This window comes from Ciconia boyciana, chromosome 3 (genome assembly GCF_034638445.1).
Source record: "Ciconia boyciana chromosome 3, ASM3463844v1, whole genome shotgun sequence".
NCBI lineage: Eukaryota > Metazoa > Chordata > Aves > Ciconiiformes > Ciconiidae > Ciconia > Ciconia boyciana.
Window position 1 is genome coordinate 80798457 of NC_132936.1, and position 13421 is coordinate 80811877.

At 37.3% G+C, this 13421-nt stretch overlaps 1 protein-coding gene across 7 annotated transcripts in view; it reads left to right on the forward strand.

The window, feature by feature from the left end:
• The window catches only part of SMOC2 (SPARC related modular calcium binding 2), a 150431-nt gene extending 140232 nt beyond the window's left edge, over positions 1-10199 (forward strand). The window contains exons 10-13 of one of the 7 annotated variants that reach the window (XM_072856277.1): positions 1521-1623; positions 2550-2824; positions 5359-5399; positions 8558-10199. In XM_072856277.1, coding sequence (XP_072712378.1) covers positions 1521-1623; positions 2550-2824; positions 5359-5399; positions 8558-8581 — 443 coding nt within the window. In that variant the 3' untranslated portion in view covers positions 8582-10199. Of the gene's footprint in view, positions 1-1520; positions 1624-2549; positions 2825-5355; positions 5400-8557 lie in introns of all 7 variants that reach the window. The other 6 variants (XM_072856279.1, XM_072856275.1, XM_072856278.1 and 3 more) reach the window with 6 other exon arrangements.
• The last annotated feature ends 3222 nt before the right edge of the window (positions 10200-13421 follow it).

Consider the following 13421-nt stretch of genomic DNA (forward strand, 5'->3'; position numbering starts at 1 on the left):
CTTTCTTTTTTCTTTTTTTCCAGTTGTAACAGGAAAAAAAACTGGTTAAAGGCTAAGGGAGGAAGAACATATCTAGGAGAGTGACATCTGGTTTCAGATGTGTACTTTTAGTGCAGTGAAACTTGCTTCAGTGAATTCCTGTTATACGCCTTTTACAGTTACTGGAATAAAATGTCCCTGGTGCCGAAGGCAAACACATAAGAGACAGGGAACTCATAACTGCATGAATGTGCTAGACAATAATATGTAGTGGGTGCTGCTGCTGCTATACATAATGGCTGAGCTATTCTTACTGCAACACAGCTAAGGGCTAATATAACACAGGTTCATTTCCTTGGGTCAACATGGGATGTATTAAAAAATAATTTGCTGGGCAAGATGAGGCTTTTCAGGCTCAGATAATCCTACTGCCTGCTCCAGAGGTCACTGAGAAGTGTAATGAAATAACGAATCCCTACTGATTGACTAATCTTCCTTTTCCACAACACTTCAAAGCATTTCCCTTTTTCACTTAAGAACAGAACTGTGGGTAAGTGGGCCTCCAGCACAGAATTGCCTGTGAAAGTCCTGCCATAGGCTCCGGCTTCAAGCTTGTCATCTCTGTGTCACTGCTTGTGGATCATCCTAGAGTTTAACTCAGCTATTACAGGGCTAGGGGAAGACCTAGTGTTTGGCTCAGGGCTCTAGGGAAGAGGAGAGGAAGCAGGTCTATTGTATAAGCAAACCTCCATGTGTCAATATCCATGCGCTTGTCAGATGAATTTATTTGCTCCAGCTGCACTGCTCTAAGAGTGGATCTTTCAGTATATATTTATCTGACGTATTATGTGTCTGAAATGTGCTGTCAGTTTCTTTCAGAGAAGAACTTCGTGGCATAGGGAATGTAATTATGACGATGATCTAGCATCACCATAAGATCCCACAGTATGAACCAAAGTATCAATTCACAGCATCAGATTGGGCTAGGTGCCATATAGTGGGAGTTAACGCCTGTCCAAGAGGAAAGTGAAAGAGGAAAGGAGCTGACCATCGTTTTACAGAGAGGAAAACCAATGCACTGAGACAATGTGTGTTGAGAAAGCCAATGGTAGTTCAGTGGAGCAAAAGTGGAAATCTGAAAGAAGTGTTATGCTATGGGCTTCTAGTTTGTGTTTCAAATGTGTCATGTGTCATGTACAAACCTGTTGTTTCAAAGCTGTTCTTTTCAAAATGTGACACCCATGGAAAAAATATCTCAAAGAAGGAAAAATAATGGCCAAAATGGAAAGAAAGGGACACAAGGTATGCAAACCAGATTCCCACTTGCTTGAGTTCAAAAGGATGGTTTTTTATTCCTGCTCTATGTTACAGATATGTACCTGAATTTAGATGCTTGTCCTTGAATTATGTTATGAACTTGTCCACAGTTTATGGGAATTTGTATACAGGGAGTCACATCTATCTCTAAGTTGGAACTATTGTTGGAATTTAGATGTTGTAAAAAGAGGAAACAACAAAAGAAAAAAAATCTGGTTTTCTAGGTTGTCCTGGGGCCAAGAAGAATGAGTTCCTGACTAGTGTTTTGGATGCATTGTCCACGGATATGGTGCATGCAGTCTCTGATCCATCATTGTCTTCTAGCCGGTGGGTTGCAGATCCTTTTTGTGTGTCTTTAAAAGGATTCTGGCAGTGGTGAATTAATTGTTGAGGGCTTTGAGAAGTAATTCATCTCCTGCCTTCACAAGGACAAATTTCCAATTTAGGCGAGTTTACTTCAAAGTTACAAATGCAGACTATGTCCACTAAACAGAGATGAACTTGATAGCTGAACTCTCAGCAGCAGCACAGCTTAGAGTTTCTCTGTAGCTGCTGGTGCAACTGTGTCTCAGTCTTTGTTCTCCTCTCAGGCTTTACTTGGTGAATGTGTGCTACCTTCGTGATTCATATTTTGCCTAATTGCTTGTAAAGCAAACCAGTGCTATCACATGTAGAATTAAAAAAAGCATAAATCCTGTCAAACTTTGTGTATCTCCAGGTCAGGTGCTTACCAGCTGAAGAGGAGTTATAACTACAGGGTAAGTTATAACACTTATTGTTATAACTTACCCTGTAGTTCAATACATTTAGGTGTTTTATCTCTAAGAGCATCCATCATGGGTTGTAATTGGAGCCTAGGTATTTGGTGATGCTGACTGTTGAAGTACTTCAGTTCGGTATACTATATGTTTTAATGTGTCTGCCATCTATGAAACTGTCTTTTTCTCTTTTACTTCTCTCTTCACTTTTCTCTGTTTCAGGAAATGAAAGGGGAAAGCACTGTTTTCTGAATATGGTGCTGACCTCAACAGTTTCAGAGAGTTAGCTAAGACCAGATTCCAGCCCTTAGTGTAAAATTTAGGATACAGTTGGCCAAAGTGAAAAAAGAGGGATTCACTACAAGAAGCTAGTGGCCAAAAGCAGGGAGGTTTATGTAACAAAGCATCTGACAGGGATTTAACTATTCTGAAGTAAAAGTATCAACTGAGGTTTATGTATCAGAATTAAGACTAAACTCTTGTTTTCTGTTTCAGGGTTTCAGAGCCTGATCCAAATCATACTCTGGAAGAGAGAGTAGTCCATTGGTATTTCAAACAGCTAGATAAAAATTCCAGTGGTGACATTGGCAAGAAAGAAATCAAGCCATTTAAGAGATTCCTAAGAAAGAAATCAAAACCCAAAAAATGTGTGAAGAAGTTTGTGGAATACTGTGATGTGAACAACGATAAGTCCTTATCAGTTCAAGAACTAATGGGCTGCTTGGGAGTAACAAAAGAAGAAGGTAAAGCAGAAACAAAGAAACACCATAGTAAGAACTTTTTCTACCTTGTTCACTAGATTATTCAAAGCTGACGAAGTCTGATATTTGTATATGCTAGAAGTATACAAAATAAAAGAATACACCTGTCTGTAGCTAATGCAGCTGTTGCTTTGGGCAGATGGCAGGAAAGCTGCTTCTGTGTAGACAAATCATCACTTTGCTCCAACAGAATCAAAAACTTCCTGTTGATTCTGACCATTAAGTGTTTTACAGTAGGAAACCTAAGAGGATATGATAACATTAACAGTCGTCAAAAAGCCAGTTTAATGTTATTACAGCACTATGTCCTGAATGAGTGGAAGTATCACACCTGTGCTTTTTGGATTCCTGCTGGGAAGAAAGGACACTGTTGAGCTTTCTAATGACTTCTCATTTCCCAAATGTGGTTTAGAGATACAGTGAGGAATGTGGTCATCTGCCAAACAGGTGGAACAAGTGCTAGTACACAGCCCCCTTACCTTGCTGCCAAACTGGTAGAAACGGGAACAACTAACTACAGTGTGTAATGGTCCCTGCAGAGTTCAGTCACACAATTCCTGAAAATGAAGAAGTTTTTTAAAAAATTGTAAACAACAACAGTAGATCCCCATACTGTAAGAAGTTGTAGAACATGAATATAGGCAAATCGTTTTGTTTGCCTGCTACCTTAAAATGAAGCCAGGGCAGTAAAACAAAGGTGTCATAGGAAATGAAAAGCAAATCAACTGGGAAATGCAGTCAGAAATAAAATGGTTTCCACAAAATTGATTGTATTCAAGCCTAGAAAGGAAATACTGCATAAAGAAGGAATAGCTTTACATTGTACTAATAAAGTAAATTCTCTATGTCTCACAGAAACAGATCTCTTGAAACAAATATATCAAATGCAGGATTTTTTTCTGTGCTTTTTGTGGACCTAATAATACCTTGCAATTTTCACTTAGGTGAGAGGGGTGAAAAAACTATATATGAAGGTGGATGACTGTTGTTATATTTATGCTATAAATGTGGAAACTGAAATGTAACACCTTTTTCATTTACACTATTTGGCAGACTAGTGTCTTAAAGTGGAGGCCATTATGGTCACTCCATATGTTAACATCCAGACACTTCTGTTCTGCTGCAGCTGGCACTCCTTGGTTTTATTGTAGATGAAATTTGGGTCCGAAGTCATTGCTCCAGGACATAAAAGAAAGCTATAACAAGACTCAAACCAAAACCCAGTTTTTCCTGTGCCCATTTCAGTGAAAAAAACAAAGATTAGGATTCTCCTGCTTCACATAAGCTGCCTGATTCAGAAAAGAAAGTTGTAAGAGGCATGAAAATTATATGAAGATCACACACACATTTAGCTAAAGAAAAAATTATGTTCACCATAATGGGAGATTTTTAACAGAGCTTCTCAAAAAAACATGTAGTCAATAATGAGAACATTAATTTTTGGAAGAAAAAAATACCTCAGAACTTTTGCATTGAAAAACTAATGGCATCCAGTTGGAAAAAAATTCTAAACCAAATAATTTGGTTGCTTTCCTAGAAATACATATTTTTAAGGACAAGACAATAAAAATTGCTTTTGTTGGAATATCAGCATTCTGTTTTGTTTCTCCTGCTTGATAATTAAAATTTCATTTCTGATAATCCTTTCACTTGCACAAAATAAATCAGTTGCCACTCCACTAAAGCTAGAGTTATATTTCTAGGAATAGGTGAGACCCCATCACCTGAGGTGTGAAAGCTGAGATAAGGAGGCTGCTCTGTATCATTCTGTGTGAGTCCCGGGTGTCTTGTGAGAATCATTTTAAGCAATATAAGAGCCAGAGAGCTGCAAAATATACTTTCTTGGGGGAATGGTAGTTTCTGCAGTATTTTTCAAGGTCCAGTTTTGTTCCCCTTTGTCCCCATGCAGCTTGATTGACTAACAAACTGACATGGAAAACCGAGAGGGTGAGTTCCTCCCTAGCCTCCCAAGTTTGAGTGTGAAGTTGAATGGGCCAGCAGACTCATGTAGCTGTTTGTTTTTTTTTCTCATTTAGAGCAGTGTCTTGGACTTTGCCACTAAGAAACTTAAAAACCAGTGATAATCTTGTTGTTTTATAGATTAAATGTGAACAATGTCTTTGGCTGGTAAAGCATTCCTGCGCAATGTCTTTAAGCAACGTGAATGCTTTCCAGACAGTCTGCTTGTCCATGCTTCTTTCTCACCAAGGATAATAGGCTGTATTTACTACTAAAGATTTAATAAGTTTGAGATGCTCAACACTGACTAGATGAAATCTTTCCTAAGCAAATGTCACATATTAACTGGCAAGAAATGTTGTCATTCAACTTTCATATAACATGATAACAGCAACACCTGTATTAAGGAAAGAAAAAAGTGGATGTTTCAACGAATGATCTGAAATATTTTATCATCTCATTTATTGAAAGCTGTGCAGTTACCTTGTTCTAAACAATACCAGAATGAGGGATTCAGTTCTTCAGGATGCTACATATAACTTGCAAACTATATTCATAATGTTTTCTTTTCCCTCCTTTAGCAGCCCCTAAAACCAACACTGAGAGCACTTCATCCAGCAGGCAGGTGAGTACTGAGGAGAGCCAGATCTCCATTCCTGCCTTGCCCAGCTGAATTTCTTGGGGTTTTAGCAGTTATCTTTGCAGCTTCAAACTACATTTGTCTGCCATTCTGCAGACTTGCCAGGAAAATGTAGAGCAGCATCCTGAGTAGCAAATTTTGACTTAAGTTCTATCTGCAGAAAGCTGAATTAGTCAACTACAGGTGTAGAGTAAATGTGCGTAAATACAAAGTGGATTATGCCTGCATGTGGATGTTCCTAGTAAAGTGTAACTGGCATCTAGGTTAGTGATAATTAGATGAGCATAATTGAGCCCTCATATGAGTCTGAGCATCAGCATTCTCATACACTTTTAAATGTGCACTATGTTATCTTCATTTACCTTTTGCTTTAACTAAATTCTGTTAATTCTCCTGTAAGTCATACTATAGACACAAACTTTGATTGAAATTACTCTTTGTGAAAAAAGCCATGCATTTCCCATGCCCTATGAAAATCTATACATATCACAAGCCCCACTGAATTATTGTATGGTGGTTTTAAACACCTTTTAAAATCTTAGCGTAGAGAAAAGAGCTGTCACTTTCAAATGCCTTTGCTGGCTGAACAAAATGATGCTGGAGAACTAGGATTTGCATCAGTCTGCTGATGTATGTTAAAATTAAATTGGTTAGGTCTGCAGAGTGATTGTAGCAAATAAAATGTCAAGTGCCCTGACAACATAATCCATTATTTGGTTTTGCATCGATTTTTTGCAAAGACTTGATTTTGTTTTTCTGAATAACACCAATGGGAGGAGTTGGCCAGGGGGCAGCGATCACTGCTCGGAGACTGGCTGGGCGTTGGTTGGTGGGTGGTGAGTGGTTGCATCACTTGTTTTTTTGTTTTTTCCCTGGGTTTTGTTCCTCTCTCTCTCTCTCCTTATTTTCCTTTTCATTACAATTTTTATTATTATTATTATTATTATTATTATTATTATTATTATTATTATTATATTTCAATTATTAAACAGTTCTTATCTCAGCCTACAAGTTTTCTTACTTGTGCTTTTCTGGTTCTCTCCCCCGTCCCACCGGGAGGGGGGAGAGGGAGCGAGCAGCTGTGTGGGACTTAGTTGCCAACTTAGATTAAACCACGACAATGTCATTCATGGTGTTTTGGCTACTCAAGGCACAAAAGGCACAAAAGCAGAATATTTAAATCAAGGAAAGGTACACGTTGAAAAGGAGGGATTCAAATGGAAGCTCAGGAAAAAGGTTAAAAAAGGGCTTCTCATTTGTGTGTGTCTGTTTTTATAATCATTAATCCTAAAGATTCACTTTTCTGGACAACATGGGCACAATTTCCTGGCACTTTTGCATGGGTCTGAAGAAGGACTTGTGAGTCTGCCAGTTACTTGAATGCTCTAGTAAAAGAATCATCTTCATACCATTCTTGCCTCACTTTTGTATTAGTTACAGGAAATAAATTATTAATTCCCACAAAAGCATCAGTAAATGATGAATTGTTTTTAAAAATATTCATATAAACATATTATAAGAACAGCTCAGGTAGCCCCACAGCTGGGAAAATAGGAATTTGGCTAAAAATATCCCCAAACCATAGCTGTGGTTAATGTCTTCCCATCTATCAGAAAGCTAGATTAATTTGTTAAAAACTGAACCCAGGGTGAACCTCCCCACAAGCCAAGAGAAATCTTCTTCTCATTGTTGCTAGTCAATTTGTTACTTACTTTATCTCTTGATTTGTTTGATGTTAGGTTCACACTTCCTAAGGCAAGCTCAACACTGGTTGTGGGTTCTACCAGAGACCTCCTACATACCTTTGATGGAATATAAAATATTCTCACAGCTAGAGGGATGTGATAAGTTTCTGTTTGTTTAAACAAATGTTTGTGGTCTTAACTTTTCAAGTTGCCCCCACAAATCACTTATGCTTTAAACAAGGCAGCCTGAAAACAATTATCCTGTCGGAACTCAAAAACATTCAAAGGGGTTATTTTAATTATATAATGGCAATTACTGGCACACGTGCATTACACTTGAAGCATGACAAGCCCTCTCCCCTTTCTTGTAATCTGATCCTGACTTGTAGAATCTGTAATAAAAGTGTCCTAGGGCGTCTATGTTTTTTAATTTTGTCCAATAATTTTGCTGACTCAGCACCAATTATTTTAAAAGCTGTTGCTGACAAATGATAGCCTTGAATTAAGGCTGGCTCAGCAAACCATCTGTTGGCAGTTTCATACTTGAACAATACAAGGCTGCAAATGCAGAAGGTGGCTTTCATCACAAAAGTTTTCACTTGAAAGGAAGTTATTGAAAAGCAACCGGGTTGGGTAGGAGCCGCTCAAAGGAAACCACCCATCTAAGAAGGAGTGATCAGATTTGTACCACTCAGGAGATGGGCACTCAAGAGCTCATATTCTACTAGTTTATTGCAGTAGTTCAGTTATATATATATGTCTATGTGTGCTTTGGCATGTATTCCTCAATAGTTTTTTTTTACATATGTGCACATCTGTATGTGTACACACACATCCAAGCTTACTGAAAGAAAGCAAATATAGATACATATACTAATATGCTAATTGCGTCTCAGCTGTGGTTGCCCTAAAGGAGGTCAAATACATGATGGATCTGACAGAACTGGGGTAGTGGCCAGGTACATTTCCCTTGCTCAGCTCCACCCAGTCCAACAAACATACACATACATGCACACACGCTGTCAATGAGACCCAGAGGGTCTTTTGCAGCCTAGCAAAAAGTTTACAAGGAAACTATAGATTGTTCATAACACTTTGGCCAGCAGCCCATTCCTTATACATCACATGCCATAGAAAGGTATATTGCACCAGGGACTTGCTCAGGCAGTTTCTAAAACTGTGTGTTTGGCAGGTATAGATTTAAAGAGGCCATAGGTAAGAAATAGTAATGATGTTGCTCATACCCTTGTTCGTAGATGCTATGAAGGACTACAGGGCCGGGATTTTTTTATTCCTCATATATATTTGTGCAGAACAAATATAGTATTTACAAATATATTATTAAACATATCTGATAGTGGCATGTGGACACTGCTGAAAAATAGAGATAAATGTTTATACTTGATTACTTGAAAGCATCATTAATAATGCAAATTTTTCCAACTTTCTCTCTTTCAGCAAGTTTCTAAGAAGCAAGGGTGAACAGCTTACTGATCCAAGGCAGATTTCTTTGACATGTGGGAGGTTTCCTCACCAAAAGGCAATAAAAACAACTGTAGTATTTGCACTTTGTACTTAAAAATGTAAATTCACTTTGTAGAAATGAAATATTTAAACAGACTTTTTTTTTTAATCTGTGAAAATGTAATGGCTAGTTTTGAAAAATTATCACATACAATGTATGTGTATTCTTTTGTTGTCTGAAATATGTAAAACGTGTTGGAGATGTAAAAGTTTGCATTTAAACCATTTTTTAAAAAATAGCTTTTTGGCAAACAGTAGCATAGAAACCTGATTCTATGTATTTTGGCTTCAATAGTATGCCTTGTTTTTCTTAATCAATACTGTCATTTAAGTAGAGTTATGCTGAAAAGTCTACTGTATTCTCAAATTTTGTCCAAGCAGTGTTGGATGTTTCGGGTTTGCAGGACTGAGGGAAGTGTGTACATTGCTGTTTACTTGGTTTTGCAGTTTTTAACTGAACAGATTTTTCATTGGTGGCAATATTTTATTTCATTTTGGTTTTATTGTTATTATTATGTTTTCCAAAGATCATGCAATGAGAATGCAACCACTAATGGATTCAAAACAGTTATTCTACAGTTGGGATACTTGTAGAAAAATGTATCCTTTTATCCATTTTTGAGGTGCCTTCCATTTTAAGTTTTGGTAGGATTTTTTCCCTTGTTTGTTTTCACTTGGGTTATTAATACAGCAAACCAACAAGGAGTAAGGTGGATTGTAACATCACTCCAGTCTGGTTTGGCCTGGGCTTAAAAGCATGTTTCTGTGGTCAGTGCAAAGCAGGACCAGAGTTTATATGGGTCAGAATTGTAAATCTAACTATAAAGAGACAGGGAAGGCTAAACAGATTGTTCAACCCTTTCTTCCCGTACACCTGGTTGCCCCCATCAACTTTTTGGTTTGCCTCGGGGTCCACTAGAGGTAAAGCTGAACAAATTATGAACAGTTGCCATCAGGAGGGGCTACTCACATAGCCCCTGCCTGAGGCTTTTTCCTTGCTGTCTGAAAGAAGTTCTCACAAGTTTTCATACCTTCTCTGTCATTTTTCCCCTCAATGCTTTTTTTGTATGTGTGCCTGAGGGGAATAAGAACTTGCGGATGTGAATTTAAAGCAGGGACCCAAGTAAAAAAGGTTCAGCTCTTGAACAACTGTGAGTTACAAGCAGCTGGGTTGATCGATGCAGTGGTAGATGGACTGCTGGCATCTAGGAGCTGACATGAAAAGGTAGGAATGTTGCAAGAAGCAGTGATTTCATTCTGGTTTGTTTAAATAACGTGTGGGATCTGACATGTGACTAGCTAATCATAATAGCACACTGGCTTGAGCTTGGACCTGGAAAAGCTTTTTTGCAAATAAAAATTTTTCATTTCAATTTCAACATATGCTGAAGTGATAGGAAACACTGTGTGCAGTGGAATTGTACCCCAGAAATTGTGTACTCTAAGCTTTGGCCGCAGGAGGAACCAAGATGCAACTGTGTGTTATCTTGTATTTTTGTTTTAAAAAGTATTTGTTACTCTTTTATACTGTTAAACTTTGAATTTAATCTTCTTTATAGATTAAAGATCAGTATGTTATCAAACTATGCTCGTGGTTTTTCTTCTGCAACACAGATAGCTATGTTTGGAAGCAGGTACACACAGTGGTGACTTCACTGCTATGTTGAGTTTACAAGAAACCTCATAACCTCACATTGTGTCCATCTTCTTTTCTTCCCTTGCCCCTTTATTGAATTCTCTCCTAAGGTCATTCATGCCTTATTCATACCATTGCTTTCTCAAAATAGTGATTTTGTGGCCAGATCCTTTGTTGCTACTATCTCCATATAAGTTCAGCTTGATCTCTTGCCTCTTAGCAAAATGCAATGTGGCATGGATAGAGATCACACCTTTTCCCCTCAGTGTGAGTGTGAGCTGCTGGGCAACTTTCAACCTGACTGGAAACGAGGAGAGAGAGGTAAACCCTGAGAATACTCAGCACCTGGTTAGGTGGGCACAGTATGGTTAATAGCAACATTTTGTAAGAAGCATCTAATTCCATCACTGTGGCCTTCGGAGACAATATAAATGTAGGCAATCAAATATTTTGCCAAGTCCATGGTTTGAAATGGCAGCCCATTTAAACTGGGAGGGTGTGTGGGGAGGCAAATTTGGACTAGCCACTCGATTATGTAATGAGTAGCCTTAAACGCTTATCAAAACACAGATAAATGCTATAGGCATTCTCTTAGGTATCCAAAGACTTCTACAACATAGAGACTGAAACATGAGGTATTTCATCTTTGTACATATTTCTGTATTGTCACATTTATGGTTCATTTCAGTTTCCAGCCATTATACCACTTGGCTATAAGCAGTACTGAGTTCTCATAGTTCCAGTTAGGGTCTAGATGCCTAACTGGAACACATTTGAGAGCCTGCTAAATTCACCTTGGGTTCCTGTGTCTCCCATATATCCACAGGATAGTTACACTTGGATAACTCTTGGCCCTTCTAGTTGTAACCAAGCACGGTCTTGATACCAAAACCAAATCCATGTGGATAGGCCCTTAGGCTCACACTACAGTACCAGTGTTTATTTAGTTCCACAGTAATTAATCCGTTCTAGTTTTTATCCTATTCCATGTGCAACAATTTAGTTTCAATTTTAATTCTGTTTTATTGAAAGCACAATTTATATTCTGCTTCTCATTGACCAATATTTGTTCTAGTTCCAGCTATTGCTGAACAGATTTATTTAGAGCTTTTATAAAGTTGTAAGTAGAAGACTATTAATTTTTAAAAATGTGTATGTGTTCAATGATTTGTCCAGCCTGTTGCAATGTCCATTAGTCAACAGGCCACACAGTGAGAAATGTTCCATGTTTTGTTAACACTTTGGATAACTTTCTCATCTTGTTCCCATCCCTAGAAGTAGGCCAACTTCATAAGTCCAGTTTTACCAAAATCACTTAATTCTCAGTCTTCTTTCAGTCTAACAAAACGCTTAGCTTTCAGATACTCATTTTGCAGAGCTGGGACCTAGATGATTGCTTGGAATGACAATTTTTCTTGCTAATGTTGTTTCAGATAATAAGAGAGCAAAGAAGCATCAGTTCATATGAGTGTAAGGGAGAAGACTTAAACTAAACACTCACTGCATATAAATCAAGGAATACACTGTACTTTTCTCATTCGGACCAGGCTTTTGCCCTTCATAAGTGCCATAAGTCAATGGAGAAAGCAAGCATTCCTAGAAAGCTGGAACGAGAAACAAAAATATAGATTGCATCATTAAAGACGTTTAAGTGTGTCCAAGATTTGATAGATTTAATTAATATTTTCCTTTTACAGTAGTAATAAAAGGTGGATTAATAGAGGTTAAGAAATCTTCCTTGGCAAAGATCATGTGGTTGTCCCTTTTCAATGTTTACACTAGTGTATTATATAACTAGGTTATAGAAACTAGTGTGAAAGAGTCTTTAATGCAGAAAGTGAAAGGTTTATTACTTTTGTTTTCTTTAGGATGGCAAATTGATGTCATTTTGAAGTAATTACTTTGACATTAAATAGCAAATAAAAATGACATTAAATATTAAATAAATTTATTGATGTCTGAAACATTAGAATGATTATAGTAAATTACTGATACAAACTGTACTCTTTGTCCCATTTAATTGTTTCAGTTCAAGTTTTATAAGTGAAAATATGCCCTTTGTTTAAAAAGCATAAATAATACATATTTTTTTCTTTAAACAAAAGCTCATGTGGAAAGCATTCAGAGCAACACATTTCTCTAGAACATCCAGTGACAGGGAGAGAAGTCTATCTGGTTTTTATCTAGGTTAGCAAAAGAAATATATGCAATATTTTGCCTTTTCTACGTTCACCTTCCCTATTTCATCATACACTTTGTCCTCTGACTAATGTCACTGATGGAATACAAAGCCTATTGGAAGGGAAGATAGTGAAATGAGAGTCCATTCTGTGCATGTGAATAATTTTTTCTATAAAATACAGTCATCTGAGGCATCCTTTCCCTAGAGACTCTCTTTACTCTTGACATCAATTCAATGCATAGGATTGCTTGCTTCTTATCAAATGCAGAATTCTTCTTTGCACAGGCATGGAATCCAGTCTTGGCTAAAGGGGTACTTTATGAAGAAAATAACTCATAAAAGATTAGCACAGTCTATGAGATAGTAGGTGGAAGGCTGCAATTTTGTATTACACCAGAAATAAAAGTTTATAAAGATTTATAAAGCCCACTCAGTACCTGAAGAACATCCATGAAGATGCCTACATCTGTTCTAAGTAGTCAGTCAGGAAAAAAAAAAAAAAAAGAAAAAAGTGGTGAATGAAGTTTCCATTGAGAAACATTGTTTTCACTAAACCATGACTGACCTATTTCATGTGATTGAGGGTTTCCATGAAATTTCACTTTTTAAAGTGTTTTTTGGTTTAGTGGTTATTTTTATGTTGAAACTTCTTTTCCTTTATCTAAAAAGCATGAAGTGTCAACACTGAAAAGAGGCATTTTGACACCAATTTTATCCCAAAATTAGATATTGTGAAACACAGCAGCATTCTTGCTCTTCCCTCAACTTTTTTTAAAAATCATATTTGTTTGAAAGAAGTCAGGTTTCTGAACATTAATTTGTCATGATTCATCTGAGTCTCATTTTACAGTCTTTGAGTACCTTGCTATCCCTGTCTGAGGCAAAGAAATGCTACATTTTCATTTAACAGGACTGGAGCTTGATGAACTGATAGATTTAGCACTGTATGCACACAGAACATGAAGAAAACTGCAATATGT